This window comes from Phalacrocorax carbo, chromosome 3 (genome assembly GCF_963921805.1).
Source record: "Phalacrocorax carbo chromosome 3, bPhaCar2.1, whole genome shotgun sequence".
Lineage (NCBI taxonomy): Eukaryota > Metazoa > Chordata > Aves > Suliformes > Phalacrocoracidae > Phalacrocorax > Phalacrocorax carbo.
The window spans coordinates 101,713,964-101,728,177 of record NC_087515.1 but is presented as its reverse complement, the minus strand read 5'-3'; the positions used below and the strand labels follow the sequence as shown (position 1 = coordinate 101,728,177).

The 14,214-nt window shown below is 41.1% G+C and overlaps 1 protein-coding gene across 5 annotated transcripts in view; it reads right to left on the bottom strand.

Moving 5' to 3' along the window:
• The window catches only part of DST (dystonin), a 316,491-nt gene that overhangs the window by 78,719 nt on the left and 223,558 nt on the right, over positions 1-14,214 (bottom strand). For all 5 annotated transcript variants that reach the window (XM_064447871.1, XM_064447868.1, XM_064447872.1 and 2 more), the window contains 4 exons: positions 13,440-13,569; positions 11,639-11,838; positions 9,735-10,230; positions 7,285-8,759 (listed from right to left, as the gene is read on the bottom strand). In XM_064447871.1, coding sequence (XP_064303941.1) covers positions 7,285-8,759; positions 9,735-10,230; positions 11,639-11,838; positions 13,440-13,569 — 2,301 coding nt within the window. The remainder of the gene's footprint in view (positions 1-7,284; positions 8,760-9,734; positions 10,231-11,638; positions 11,839-13,439; positions 13,570-14,214) is intronic.

Sequence of the window (14,214 nt, the reverse complement as noted above, 5' to 3'; positions counted from 1 at the left end):
CAGCTAAAACCTCGTATTTTGCTAAATCCAAGTCCCTAGTATTTACAGCAACATTTGTGTAGTAAACATCTACATGATGTTGGGCATCATCCACATACTCCTTCTCTACTGTAGTGATTCGTGTTTTAATTTTTTCATGAATTTCAAATGCATTTTCCACTTGATTTTTGTCGGGGTTAGTACTTCTTCCATCACTTTGAAGAGGATCTTCATGTGACAGAGTTTTCTCTTTGAAACCTTGTAAGCGACAGTATTTTCCAGTCATCTCCTCCTGATCACTCTCACATGTCTGTGTATTGCTTTGCTTTACTTTTCCAGAGGGTAAAATGTCATGCAAAGCCAATCTGCAGCTTTCTTTGACATGGACATTACTGCTTGTAAGCAGTGGGGTTTGCTGCTCCCTGCAAATTGCTGGGGAATATGGTCTGAACTGACTTACTGCATGGAGATCTTCTGCAGAAGATAAACTTTGTATTTGAGCTTGCTCCCCTGCTAACAGTGTATCTTGGTTTTCTTCCCTTTCTGTTGGAGGGCTGCATAAACCAGAATCATCCTCTTCCGAGGTAAGAGAATTCGTACCCCATTTGCATTTGCCAGATCTAGCTGTATCTGACATATCGGCAGTTTCATTAAAGGAGCATTCGCTTTTATTTGTGAAATCTGAAAAGTTGGGCGGAACAAACGTTCTCCACGATCGCCTATGTTCCTTCTTTTCTGCATGAGACTTTGGTTTGGGTAATCCAGCTGTCCGAATTATATCGCTGTTCAATTTGAGAGCGTCAAAGATCATTTTTTCATCTAACTTGTTAGCTTCACGGCTTCGGAGCTCAAAAACACTGGACGAGGTAAGGGCACCATTGGAGCACAAAGTGCTGATGTCCAGTGTTCTGTGACTGTAGGGTAAGGTCCTGTCCGTGAAATGCCTCGATGAGAGGCTGCCCTTGGAGCCTGAATCGATCTGCTCATTCAGCCGCACAGTGTCATAGATGGACCTCTGGGGAACATAGCAGTCCTCAATATTTAGATCTTCATCTTCTTCCCCTTTGCCAACACATGGAGGATTCTGACGTAGACAGTCTGGCCTGCTAAGCGGCTTCCCCATCTTGAAAGTATTCGCACAAGTACACCACTATACCTCCGTTTTCATGGATACCGGGGAAACATTTAAAAAACACTAGTGCTCTAAGAATTATAGTAAACTTGCCTGCAGCACAAGATGCATAGAGACAAAATATACATCATAACTTATGAGGTGGTTGAGGTCATTCATAATCAGTGCATCAGTTTAAATGCAACTTTACCTGGACGTGAGGTTCCCCCCCCCCCAAAATATAAAGTGCTTCAGTAAGAAAGTCACAGAAATCTTCCAATGTCACAGAAAAACAAAGTATAGCAAAACCGAGCAGTGGCTCAAATATTTAAAATACTCCATGGAAGGCTTCCTTTATATTTCCAGGTCAGAATCTGTATCTGAAATCTCCCGATTAAGCCTTCCAAACGAACAAGCGTTACGGAAGGCAGTGCATTATCTTCTGCAGGTGACGGCTTAACTGTAATCCTTTTAACTGGTTTGCAGAGTCCCATCTCCTTTATAAATAAAACATGGTGCGGCAGCTTAAAAAGACAGAATCCACAGTGGCTATGTACGGTCCAGACCAAGGCACGGAGAAGATTTTGGGCGGGGGGGGTGGGGTGGGGAAATAAGTTAAACCCAGAACAGTGAGAATAATAAACCAGACCTTTACTTTTTTTGGCAGTAGCTATAAATAACCTTGATCCGACAGGCTGCTTATCCTCCTCTTGTACCAGGCTTGTCCGTGGTGCCTCCACAAGTCCCCCAGGAAAACATCACTTTCTAGCAGCCAAGCCAACGCACCCTTCCAGCAGAGAGTCGGAAAACAAACGTTTTCAGAGCGATTCTCCCAACAGCATCCCGGAGAGCTGCGTAAGGCAACTGCAGAGCGGAGCAGGCGCGGCGTGTCCCCCCGAAGGCACGGCAGGTTTGCAGTCGGCAGGTCGCGACTGCGAGCAGCAGCTAGTGGGCTGCCCTCCCTCCTCCCTCCTCATCTCTGAGGCGCAGCTGCGAAGGCGGCGGCGGAGGGAACCCCCCCCTCAGCGAGCGCCGGCGCGAACCGCGCCCCCGGTCACCCCGCTCCCCCAGCGCCGAGCTGCCAGAAACGCCCCGTTTCGCTCCTCAGGCAACATCTGCTACCGGCCCCCTCCCCCGCCCGCTCCTTATCTCCTCGGCCCCCCGCGCCCTCGCTGCTCGCTCAGGGCTCCGCCGGTGCCGTGCGGCGGGGGGCGGGCGGCGGCATGAGGCACGCCCCGGCCCGGCGGCGGAGGCAGCGGCGGCAGGAGCGCGGCGGCGCTGGCCCCGAGGCGGCACTGGCCCCGAGGCGCCCCGCCGTCCCACCCCGGGGTGGGGGGGAAGGGGAGGCGGGCAGGGCGAGGCGGCACCGCGCCGGTCGGCTCGCGTTCCTCAGCGAAACTCTGGTAACCAGCCGCCATCCTCCGAACCACCGCCCGCACCCCATCACCCCTCTGAGAAAGCCGTCATTTGAACGGACACTGCCCCACGAAAATTTAAGTGAAAGTTTATCCGCGTATTATTTTTAAAATCCCCCAAACTCCTCTTCAGGGATTACACCTGGGAATAGCTACGTATTCCCCCGTTTGACAAACAACGAGGAATGTCCAGTCCAGTTTTGATTCTCTTCAGTCTCGATTCCTGGCTCTGAGGCAACAGCTTAGTGACATCGTCTGACGGAACAACCACCGTCCAAGGAAGATGGCAGAGCCAAGCCACCCTGCTCCCCCCAAAACGTTAAAAAGGTAGAAAAAGGTATCTATATTCGGAAAACTTTTTTTTTTATGGGACTTGGAATGGCACAAAAGCAGCCAAACAGGACAAAGATTCAGGTTTTGGACATTTACATCCTTTAAATACCTGTTCAACACTTTGCATCTATGCTTCTAGCTCATAATCATGTAGGTGAAGGGTCAGGAGACTTGCGGGTAACTCGCCAACAGCACAGGCGAAGCTGTCCAGACCAAGCTGCTCTGCACCAGTACAAACCATACCCTAATGACCAGAGACCGGCGCTGCCTGTCTGACAGCAGCCACGGGTTACAGTGACAATCCAGACCTCGGTTTAAGGACAGCATATGGCACTTAGTGCTAAAACTTAACGTAGGGCATTAACTACAATGAGCTGGAGCAGGATACACTGTATGCAAGAAATCAAACACACCACACATCTTGTTTATTCATTTACCTGATACACAGTCAGCTACATATCAAAATACTAAAGTCATGTAAGAAAAATTCTGTCTTCCTCCTCCCAGGTGAGCAGCCATAACATTAAAATTATGCCACACAGACACCTCTGGATTCTCTAGTTGAGAATATAGACTATAATGGTAAAGATCAGAAAAGCGTTTCTGAGGTCATTTCACCGGTGCTTATTCTCACCCAAAACACCCACAAACAGATCCTTATTGAATTCAAAGAGTGCTGCACCATTTTATAGGGGTAGTATGTATCTGAAACTGGTCTGTATTTGTTCAGCAGCAAAATTATTTTATTAACATTTTTTAAATGTTACCATTTTTCACCATATCTACTGAAGACTTTCATATGATGTATAGTCACTTTCAAATGCAACAACAGTTGCTTATTTTACCTTTGCTTTTCAATACAGACCCTAACTGTAGTAAATCCCAAGGAAGGTTAGTATCTTTTTGCAGGGTTTGTAAACCTGCACATGGGAAATGCAACACTTTTAATTTCTTACTGGGCATAAAGAGAAACCTCTGATTAGTCTTTCAACATTATCTGCCTTCAAAGTGAAAATCAGAGGACACAAACCCACTACACAACTAACATAAGCCAATTAAGATCTTAGTTCAAGCTCATTGGCAAGAATACTCAGGCTAGCTGAAAGTTCCTATAAAGCCCGATTAGAAGGCAACCTCCAACGACTACATCAACTTTTGTTCTGAATATAAAAGCAAAAATCAAATGAACCATATACCGATGAAAGCTGTAACAGCACCATGATGGTTTTACTAAGAAGAATGCCTTTTAATGGCAGTACAAAGAATTGTGCAAAGGTTTCAAGTAGTAAAGTAATTCAACGTCTGGGTTTTTTTTTTCTCTGTTTCAGAGAGAAACTAGCCGCAAGTACTGCTCCTACCTCAAACATCCTAGCACTGTGTGGCTACCGCAACCCAGGGTGTTTGGTTTAGCCCGTTTGCACAATGCTGTTTTGCTTTTGAAGGAAGGTGGCAGGCTCACTGTACCTCAATAGACCTGTTTTACTGACATTTTCTTTTAGTACCAATCTGCACTGCGTACAGACTTTGGGGAAAAAATGTCTAACAAAGCTGAGTTAATTAGTAATTAATTTTGTGTGTTTTATATTAATTGAGACAAATTCTTCAGTTGATTATACTCTTCCTGGAGTAATTTGTGAAGTAGGAGTCATGGTTCTACTTTCAAATGAGCTCCACTGGAGATTTTAATTTTTAAAAAGCAAATTTTATCGCTGCATTGTAAATAAATATAGTTTAACACTGACAATAAGTACTTTCAATTTAATACTCTATACTGACTGGAATAAGTAGATTACAAAGAACAACTATAAATAAAACAAGTATGTATATGTGTGCATATATATATTTTCATATATATAAAATACAACTCAAAGCCTGTTTATTTTTTTAAAATAACTGCATTTTAATGTCATGCCAAGAAGGTGCACAAAGCTCTAACTCTTTGTACATAAAAATCCCTCGAACCACAAAAACCACCTCTGGCCCACTACAGGAGATCCTTCCCCGAAGAGACCAATGATTTCATGTGAATAAATTTATCTACTAAAGAACAACTCTTTTGCTTTACTCTTGAGGAATAGAAGCTGATTGTACTTGACCACAGAAGCTAAAGACATAGGGAGCTAGACTGTGGTTTTGTGGCCACAGCCACATTTTCAGGTTGTGTGTGTTTGCGTACGTGCACAAACATGTGAGCAAATACACTGCGAGCTGAGCAGGATTTGCGGGAGCCAGTCTCCCTACAGTTTGCTGCCTCAGGTAAAATTGCTCTCTGGAATGGTAAAGAGTATGAAGAGGTACATTACCGACTGTAATTTTGCTGTGCCCCAGTAGCACTCGCACCAGAGTATTAGGAAAGTAATTTTTGACCTTGATCCTCCTGCTATCAGTATCCCTTTGCTACCTACCACCCTCACCTGGTTAGAATTTCCCACTCGGGTCTTCCTGTTTCCTTTCTTCAAAGGCTCCCCTCTCAGCTTCTTTATTCCTGCATTTGCTGTTCACTTATTTAAACAACCCCTTCACCTTTTCATTGTTTTTCACCTCCTGTTTAATGGCATTGTGTTTTCACTCATAAGCAAAAGCATGGCCTGAAATAGTTGCTTCCAGCAAAACACATTTCTAAGCTTTTAAGTACCTAATATAAATACAGTCCTGGAGTAGACTTCTGGATATAAACATGCTACTATCTCTGGTCTCCTTTATGCCTCTCCAGCTTTTTTGGTCTTTTTACCATACAAGTTCTTTGGCTGCAGGTACACTATCTCTCCACAGGTCTGCACAGACCAGACAAGGCTCTCACTCCTGAACTGTACGATTGCTGTGACTTGTCCAATGCCCTGACAAAGTACGACACTGAGACAACGCACAGGGAACTGGATTCTTCTGCTGTCTGCTCATCAGGTTGCTTCCCCCTAAAAGCATTGCTCTTTGTAGCCAAAAAAAGTCTTGTATATATAGTAACGAAGACCTGAGGCTGCATCTAGTGTTTGAAAACACAAGAAGTGTGGTAAAATCAGAGATCAGAAACCAGCTACAGCTGAAATCCTGTACAGTCAGCATAAGCAAGAGCAATCACAGTAGGAGGTTTTGCTATTTTCTGATATCCAAAGTGTTTTACTAACCATATACAAAGAAAAGCCATTTGTTTCTCTTTTAAATTGAGATAGACATGTTAGGACAGACTGGCATACAATTTTAATCCTCCTAGTCTAATGGAATCTCCTCATAATGTAACTATTTGTTCAAGATTTTTGTCTCTATTTATGCATTCTGGAAGTTCTTCAAAACTCATAGTAACTTGCATCCGAAATTCCCAGATTGAAGTTTTCAGTTTTAGTTTTTCTTTCTAATAGGGCTTAGTTTAAACAAGCAAAATGCACCCTCTGTCGGGCCAAGCATGCAATGACTTTTTTCCCAAGGTCATCTTTTTAACAGCATGGTTTATCAAATCCTGTTATGAAGGTTTGTTTTTATGATTAACGGTGAACTAATGTACAAATCATACAAACATTTGAATCAGTATTAGACTGAAATGAAACCAAAGCAGCACAGAATATTCAGTGCTACTATATAGCCATTAGGAGATTTATGATCTCATTCAAACATGCTTACATCTGTAGGATTTATAAATCTTTCCAGTGAGCACTGGAAATACATTCATTGTAACCTAAAATGAGCAATTATCTGTATTTCACTTCAGCACCAACGCACAATTTACACCCACCATCACTGCAATGCATTTTTCTGAGCTGGGCAAGAATTGCAAACTGGCATATTAAAAAAAGCTACGCACAGAAGCTGCAAAGTACATTTTAGATAAGGAAGCTACAGTAAACTCCCAATATAAATGGAGGCTTATTTCACCTGATTTCTTCTTACCAGGATTTTTCTAGGTAAGGGGGGGTTTCAGTGAGCTAAAACTGGCCAGTCTATCAGAACAGAAAATGGCAAAAGGTAAAGTCTTAAGCCTACATATGCTGATGCCTATACCCATGTGAAAAAACTAAACTACTCAGATTAGCAAAGCAAATATGGGCTGGTATGTGAACACTGGAGCCTAAAACTCACACCACACTGAAGAAGAAAGTTTGTGTAATATATCGACATCAGAATAGAGACAATATGCAGTTCTCAAAAACAGAAAAGGTAGATGGATCGCATAAGGAAACAAGACAGTGATGAGAGGTGAAGAGGGAACTGGGGTGCAGGAACTGTGAGCTGGGATGCAAAGTTACCAATGTCTGCCAAGCCGTAGCAAAGGAAAGCTTCTCTGGAGCACGAGAAGATACCCCGGTTTAAAACAGGTAAAAAGCATACAGGTAGAACTGGCTGCTGTGAAACAAGACTCCTCCAAGGTCTGCTCTTAACCAGTCTGTTTCACAGAGATATTTAATAAAATCACACTGTGGTAGAATACTTTGTGGTAGTAAAAAGAAATCTTCCTACCTTGAATGTATTCAGCTGCTGATTAATAGCCTCTGTTTCCATTCCAACAGGACCTTGTGACTCTTCACGTTCTTCAGCTCTCCCAAGCAGACTAGAAAATTCTTGTAGCTTATGGTAAAACTCCTCAACACGGCTAATAGTACCCTCCACTTGATCTTCCCTGGCTTTTGCTCTGTCTAGTAGCTTGTTACACTGTTTATTTAAAGCTTCCAAGTCTCTTTTTATGCCAACAAGATCAGGAGAAGCTTCAGCTTCTGTGGCTAGCATCATCTTACAGTTTTTATTAGCATTTTCATTATTCATTATAAGATCTTCCAGCTTTTTCAAGAAATGTTTTATGTCCTCTCTCTGTGATTGCAGTACCTCGAGATCTCTCCCCACTGGAGCCATGCTATCAAGTTCATCATCAAACTCTGCAAACTGAGAGAACATCTCTCGGATGCTGTTTTGGAAATGGCCGATTCCCTGAAGTTTTGCCTCTAAGAACGAGCACCTTTCTTCAACCTGCTGGTTCACTGCAGTGTATTCTCGCTCCAAAGATTCAGCTTGGAGCAGAAGGTCAGAAACACCTGCTGAATCAGAAGCTTCTACCACCAGGTCTTGGGCAAGCTTTTTAGCTAAATCAATACGAGGCTTTAAAGCCTGCAAGGTTTTCTGCTGGGCCTGCATCATTGTCAGGTGTTTGTTACTGAATGACTGAGGTCCAAGCGAGTCATGAGCTTCCAGATGCTCTCTGGCACTTTTAAGCTGTTTTTCAGTTTCCCTGGAGGATTCCTGGAACTCCTTCAGCATTTGTGCCATATTTTCCAAGCACTCTCTCTTCTTATGTAATTGTTCTGTGACCACATTCACTTTCTGATTAAGCACCTTAGTTTCTTCTTCAACAATTTCTTTATCTGTTTGACTTGCACTGAGCAAACTTTCAGCAGTATTATTTAATAGCTCCACCATCCCATGGTGTTTATCCAGGTCCTTCTGCCAGGCCTTCACCTGAACAATAGAATTCTCTATTTCAACAGGGTTTATGCCAACTTTTAATTCACACAGGTTGCTTTGGCATTTCTCTATCCATGGCTGCAGGTTTTCTACATGCTGCTTGTATCTGAGGGCTTTCTCCAGACAATCTGTTAATTTATCTTGCCTTTCTTTTACCTGCTTATTCATTTCATCCCAGTTACTTCTGAGTGTGGCAATTTGGGACTGTAATGCTGCTTTGTCAGCTCCCTGAGTCTTCTGTAAGATACTTTCTCCTTCTGCAACAATTCTTTCATATGAACTAATCTGATTGGTCATGGTCGTCTTAAAATCTTTCTGTTCTTCAATTAGTGATTGCAAGGTATCAAGTTTGGCTGATACAGGACGAGCCTGGTTCAGCTCTTCTTTCTTTTTGCCTAGCCAAGCCTGAAAGTCCTTAGACATTTGCTGGAACTGATGAGAAGCGGCATACGCTGACTGAAGCTGCTGAACATGGTTATCTACAAAAAGAGAAGACAGCACAGAGCTTCATTATCAGAACCTGCTAGTTTTCAGTGAAGAAATAATAATTAATATTGATTCTTTTATGAATGATCATTAATGTAAGGTAAGCTGGTCCTTAGCATGTGGTGTTTGACTGGAAGACAACCAAGTTAGCCCAAGTTTCTTGCAAGGGAGAGGCTTGTGCCTATACAACAGCAGAGCAGTGAAGGCATTTGGACACCACTCAAATGAGGTGAGCTTAGCCAATCAGTGCCTACATGAATCCCATTCAGGCAGATTTTGGGGGTAAAAGACACACAGTTGTGTTTCATGGCATCATGAAGTGTAAGCACAGGGAGTATGAATTAATCTAGCCTAGCAGTGTCTAACTCGTGGCCTGCTGGGAATATGCATTCTTAGGGAGATCCTTTGAAGTTCCTTGTGACCAGAGGAAATTAAAAAGCTACAACTGAGGCTGTTAGGGAGAACAAAGTATGATATCAGTTGCAGTGTATTACTTGCTCAGTTCTGTTGTTCACAGGCTAAGGGAAGGCTGCAGACTATGGTCCCTCTTCTATCGCCAGCAGTATTATACAATTACCACTGCGTTTCACCAAGCCATTAACTGGTGCTTGCCTAAAAAGTACCATTTTAGCTTACACTCTGCACCTATGCAGTCAGGTAGCTCAGTGAACACTGTCTTCTTTTGGTATTCTAATTCACTGAAGATGCACCTGAAGGAAGAGATGAGAAAACCAGCCCTGCTATCGTGTCAAATTCTCTCCCAAACTGTTTGCTTAAGATCCAAGTATTGTTTTTATCTTTTCAAGATAGGGAGACTCTCCTAAATCGTAATGTACAAAAGCTTGGGAGTTGGACCGGATAGAGAGCTGGCATTTTGCTCAGCTCACTCAACATCTCAATAAAGGCAAATGAGACTATATGCTTTACTATATGCCATAGTTACTGTTTTTCTTTAATTAAATACTAACCTGATTTTTGCTCAATATCCTTAAATGATTTTAAGATGCCATCTAACTGTCTTGTAAGTTCTGCTTTCAAATACTCTTCTCCAACCAGCATTGACAGCTCTTCACAAAGAGCTTGAGCTGCATTTATATTCTTCATTTCCTGTTCTATTTCCTCCTTCATTTCTCTAGCAATTTCCAGTTGTTGTTTCACAGCATCAGGCTGCGTACTCACAGCCAGGCTGCTGCTTAGTTTGCTATCCAAGGCACTTAGCTTATCAGACAGACTTCTGAGCAGACTTTGATACTCTCTGCTCTTCACGATGGCTCGGTCAATTCGGTCACATCTGTCCCTCAGTTGGCCAGTTAGACTGTCCCATTTTTGTGCTACAGCTGCCAATTGCTCCTTTACAATTTCATGGGAGGGTGAACGTTCACCAGGTCTCTTCAGAATCCCTTCACCAGCCGTAGTTAACTGTTCATATTGTGGTTTTCTGGTGTCAAACTCTTTGAGCAGAATCTGGGAAGAAAAAGAATCTTAAGAAGCATTTACCTTGTAAAAGAAGCAGCAAAGTACTTCTGACAAACCTCATGTAGCTCTCTTACTGAGTAATCAATCTCCAAGTTTAAAAGCCAGTGAAATAATTGTATCTTCTACACATAAACTGTGCTCTTTCCATGCGTTTACATCAAAGAACCAGAAAAAAGTGAGGTTAATTTGCAGATCATCTCATAGAAATTCAATCAGCAGATACAAGTAAACAATGAATTCTGTTAATGCCACAGTAATTAAGTAACCGTACCAAGTAAAATAATCGCTGTTTAGCTTCAAGCAGTGTCTTCTTTCCTAGACAGTTTTGATATTTGTCTTAAGATAGAACTTCAAAGAAGGTGTATTCTGACATAATATTGCAATGTATTATTATAGCACAGAGACTATTTGGATAATTCACAAAATGACTGAATGTGTACTGTAAGAACTTGAAAGTTTACATCGCTGGTTCCCAGTATTATTTTTTTTTGACAGTAAGTCATAGTGCTTGCAGAAGAAGGGAATGTTACTTTATAGAACATTCCAAACCCTTTCTTAAGTCAATTAGGTTTAATTTTTACAGACTGTTAAGTGATACATGATAATCTCATGCCAGCTGTCTAGATTTCTGAAGCACTTACAAACCAATATTAAGTAATTTTCACATAGTATTAGAACCTAGTTCATGTTTTAAACACTTCATTTCAATCAATATTGACATACCAGCTTTAATAATATTTTTGCAAAATAAAAATGTTATTTCTCATCACAGTTTCAAGGAACTGGCGGCAACAGAACTGTCTGAAATTAAAATTTCTAAGTTCTGCAACTTTGTCTGATTTTACTTTTGTTTCTTTTGTCTACAGTTTCCTGTACGTTTGTAAGTAAACGACTCCACTTTTTCATTATACTTTTCTTCTGTCTTTCACACTTTTGGCCCCGTATCTGTTCACAGTATTGCACTTCACTTGCCTTCGTATTTTGATTAGGTACCAGCACAGCCAAGCGAATAAAATCTCAAAAAGCTAGTTCTACAGCATAGACTGTATATAAGGACTGACCATAAAATGTTACATACACACTCAAATTAATAAAACTTCAAAGCAACATTTTGAGTACAGAGAAACCACAGTATGGTCAAAACACAAAAATGTATCAGAGGATGAGTATCTCCTCAGCAGTTTTCTCCTTTAGCTGTTCTGATCTCTTTTCACTCTTACATTTTTTTTCATGTAATTATTGTAGTCAAGTATGACTTAAGCTGATATTTGCTGATAAACAAACGTAATAGCTCATACTAACTGTGCTGTTCTCTATCTAAATGCAAATTAGTACCTTGCTAATAGCAAACAAGCAGAAGAAACTTACATCAGTCATGCATGTTGGCATTACTCACCTGAACCTGTTGCTTCTGTGTATTCAGCATATTGGGATCAATTGATAGTGGTCCCAGCACACTGACCATTAGCTCCTTTTCTACAAGCCAGTGCTTTAACTGAGCTTCTGCTGTCTGGAACTGGGTCAGGTAATTTGAAGACTCCTCCAGTTTTTGTTGTCTCTCAGATGTGACTTGATTGAGCTCTTTCCATTTGGAATCTAACAATGATAACGTTAACATATTGCATGCATGTTCTAGCAGATGGGTTGTCAGACAGCAGACTATATATGAAACATAAACAGAGCTCTCTAATAAGGCTTCTTGCTGATTAACTCCAGATGCCTTATTGCAGTGACTCGGCAAATACATCTTTTAACAGTCAGATCCATATACACTTGGATGAAGGTCTGCAGTTTAGCAGAACCACGTGTGGAATTTTTAGAACAATGAAGGTACAACATGTAATAAAATTGGATTAGAATATTACTAAGTGAAATACCACCAAATTTAGGCTTCGGTCTCAAATGATGTAAAAGCCAAAGGGCTGTACTCAGTTATAACTTAGGTTACAACTGAGTACTAAATCTATCTGATTTAGATAGACAAACCTTCCTGCTTATTTAGTAAAAAGAAACAGATACCTTTCCACGGGTTAGCAGATGCCCTAACTTAGGCTTCTACTCTGAAGAGCCTCTGAAGGAGCCCACCTCTTCAAAATGCCTGTATTAGGAGCCTGTGGAGATTAACTACCTTATTTAAACATCTAAACTAGATACCTAATGACAGGCAATGAGAATACTTCTGTACACAGCTTTTTCAAAAGTGCTGTGTGAGCTTAGATTCACACCTAGGCCAATCTATGGTCTCTTCCGCTTGTAGCAGAGGCTTCCAAAGCAGCCGTTGAGTCTTACAGTCTTGTAACTGCCCCCTTCCCTCTGTGACACTGTCAGTGCTTGCTCAGTCAGCTCTGACATTTTGCTAACTCTCCTTGTCCCTGAATTTTATCCATGTCTTTTCAGTTTCTTTTGCTACTTCATTGTCTTTGTCCCCTGCTCATTCTGTATTAATTGCCTTTCAATACTACTCAAGTTGTCTTGGAGACCTTACCTGCTGCTTAAACTTTTCAGGGTTTCACTTACAAACAGGACAGGTTGGAAAAATTCTCAGCTTTACAACTATTATCAGTGTAGCTACAGAAATGCCTATTGGCATGAAACAAGACTGACCTGTGATTTATTTAAAATATGACAAACCTAGGAAGAATTTTAGAAGCTCATGAAACTTATGCACTGCAGTATCTCAAAATCTATTGTCCAAAAATAGTAATTTCCATTTTTTTGGGCAAAATTTATGGAATCAGTTTTAGAAAATGGCAAAAAGCCACCAAAACCACAAAATTAAAAAGGCCACTAGTGTATGGGAAAAAACCATGCAGAAAAGCATTACCAACAACTCAGACTGTTCTTTCCATGAAATTAGAATTAACTTAATTTGCTATATTTTGTACAAACAACATATGTATCTGGAGCAATAACTGACCAATCAAGTTTTAGCCATGCTGTTTGAAAAACATAAAGCCCTCTCAAACAGGGAGTCAAGCTATAGCCTCTCTCAACTGTAGTGATATAAATTCAGAGTCTATGGACGTCAATGGATTTACTCCTGATTCAGTCTCGTAAAGGGAGTTCTTTCCACAGAATTTAAGGGGTAGGAGGGAGCAAGGTATTAAAAATGCTAACAATTGTTAATACATTAAAAAAAATCAAAATAAAGCAACTTCCAAATCAGTCTGAGCTATAATACAGCTTTACAGAAGTACCTATTTTATCCAATGTTTGTCTCCACTTGGGTGCCTCAGGAGAGTCAGGATTCTTCTCCAACAGCTCTGTCACTTTGTCCTTTAGTTCCTGCACTTTATTCGCACTTTGCTTTAATTCAGTTTCAAAAAGCTGCAAATTCAAGTGATAAAATCAATAAGAGACTAAAGAAGAACTGGTAAGTTTGAAGTCCACAATACTGAGATGCCAAGCATCAAGATAAACAATAAATATCTAGAATAAATACTACTTTTCTGCTATAAATAACAAAACATTTTATAGTGGCATATGTTATTGGTCAATTTTTTTGGAAGAGATAACCTGATAGATTTAAACTGTCTTAGTAATAACAACTATTGTTTAATTTGAATGAGTGCAGAACTAGAAGAATTCAGATAAATAAGATCCACTAGGTCCCATCATACTCACATACACTTGGAATCTGTTCTTGTACTGAAGACAAACTGACTAACGCACAGTACACTTCACAGCAGAAATAACCCAGCTACCACAAACAGAGCAGAGTGCCATGTAGCCTCATTTATCTCAGCGGATGTCCCGCTATCACATACAGACTGCTTCTTGTAGATCATCTAGAACTATAGTTTAAAGAGCACCACAGCTTGAAGTGTAGACCTAGCAGGAGACTGAGATGCCCCAGCAATTCTTAATTCATGCTGCTGTTACAGAAAGAAGTGAACAGTCCTTATACCTGGCAAAGGGCTCTTATATAAATACTCTTAAGTAACAAAGCTTGCCTCGTGGAACTGTATTTTA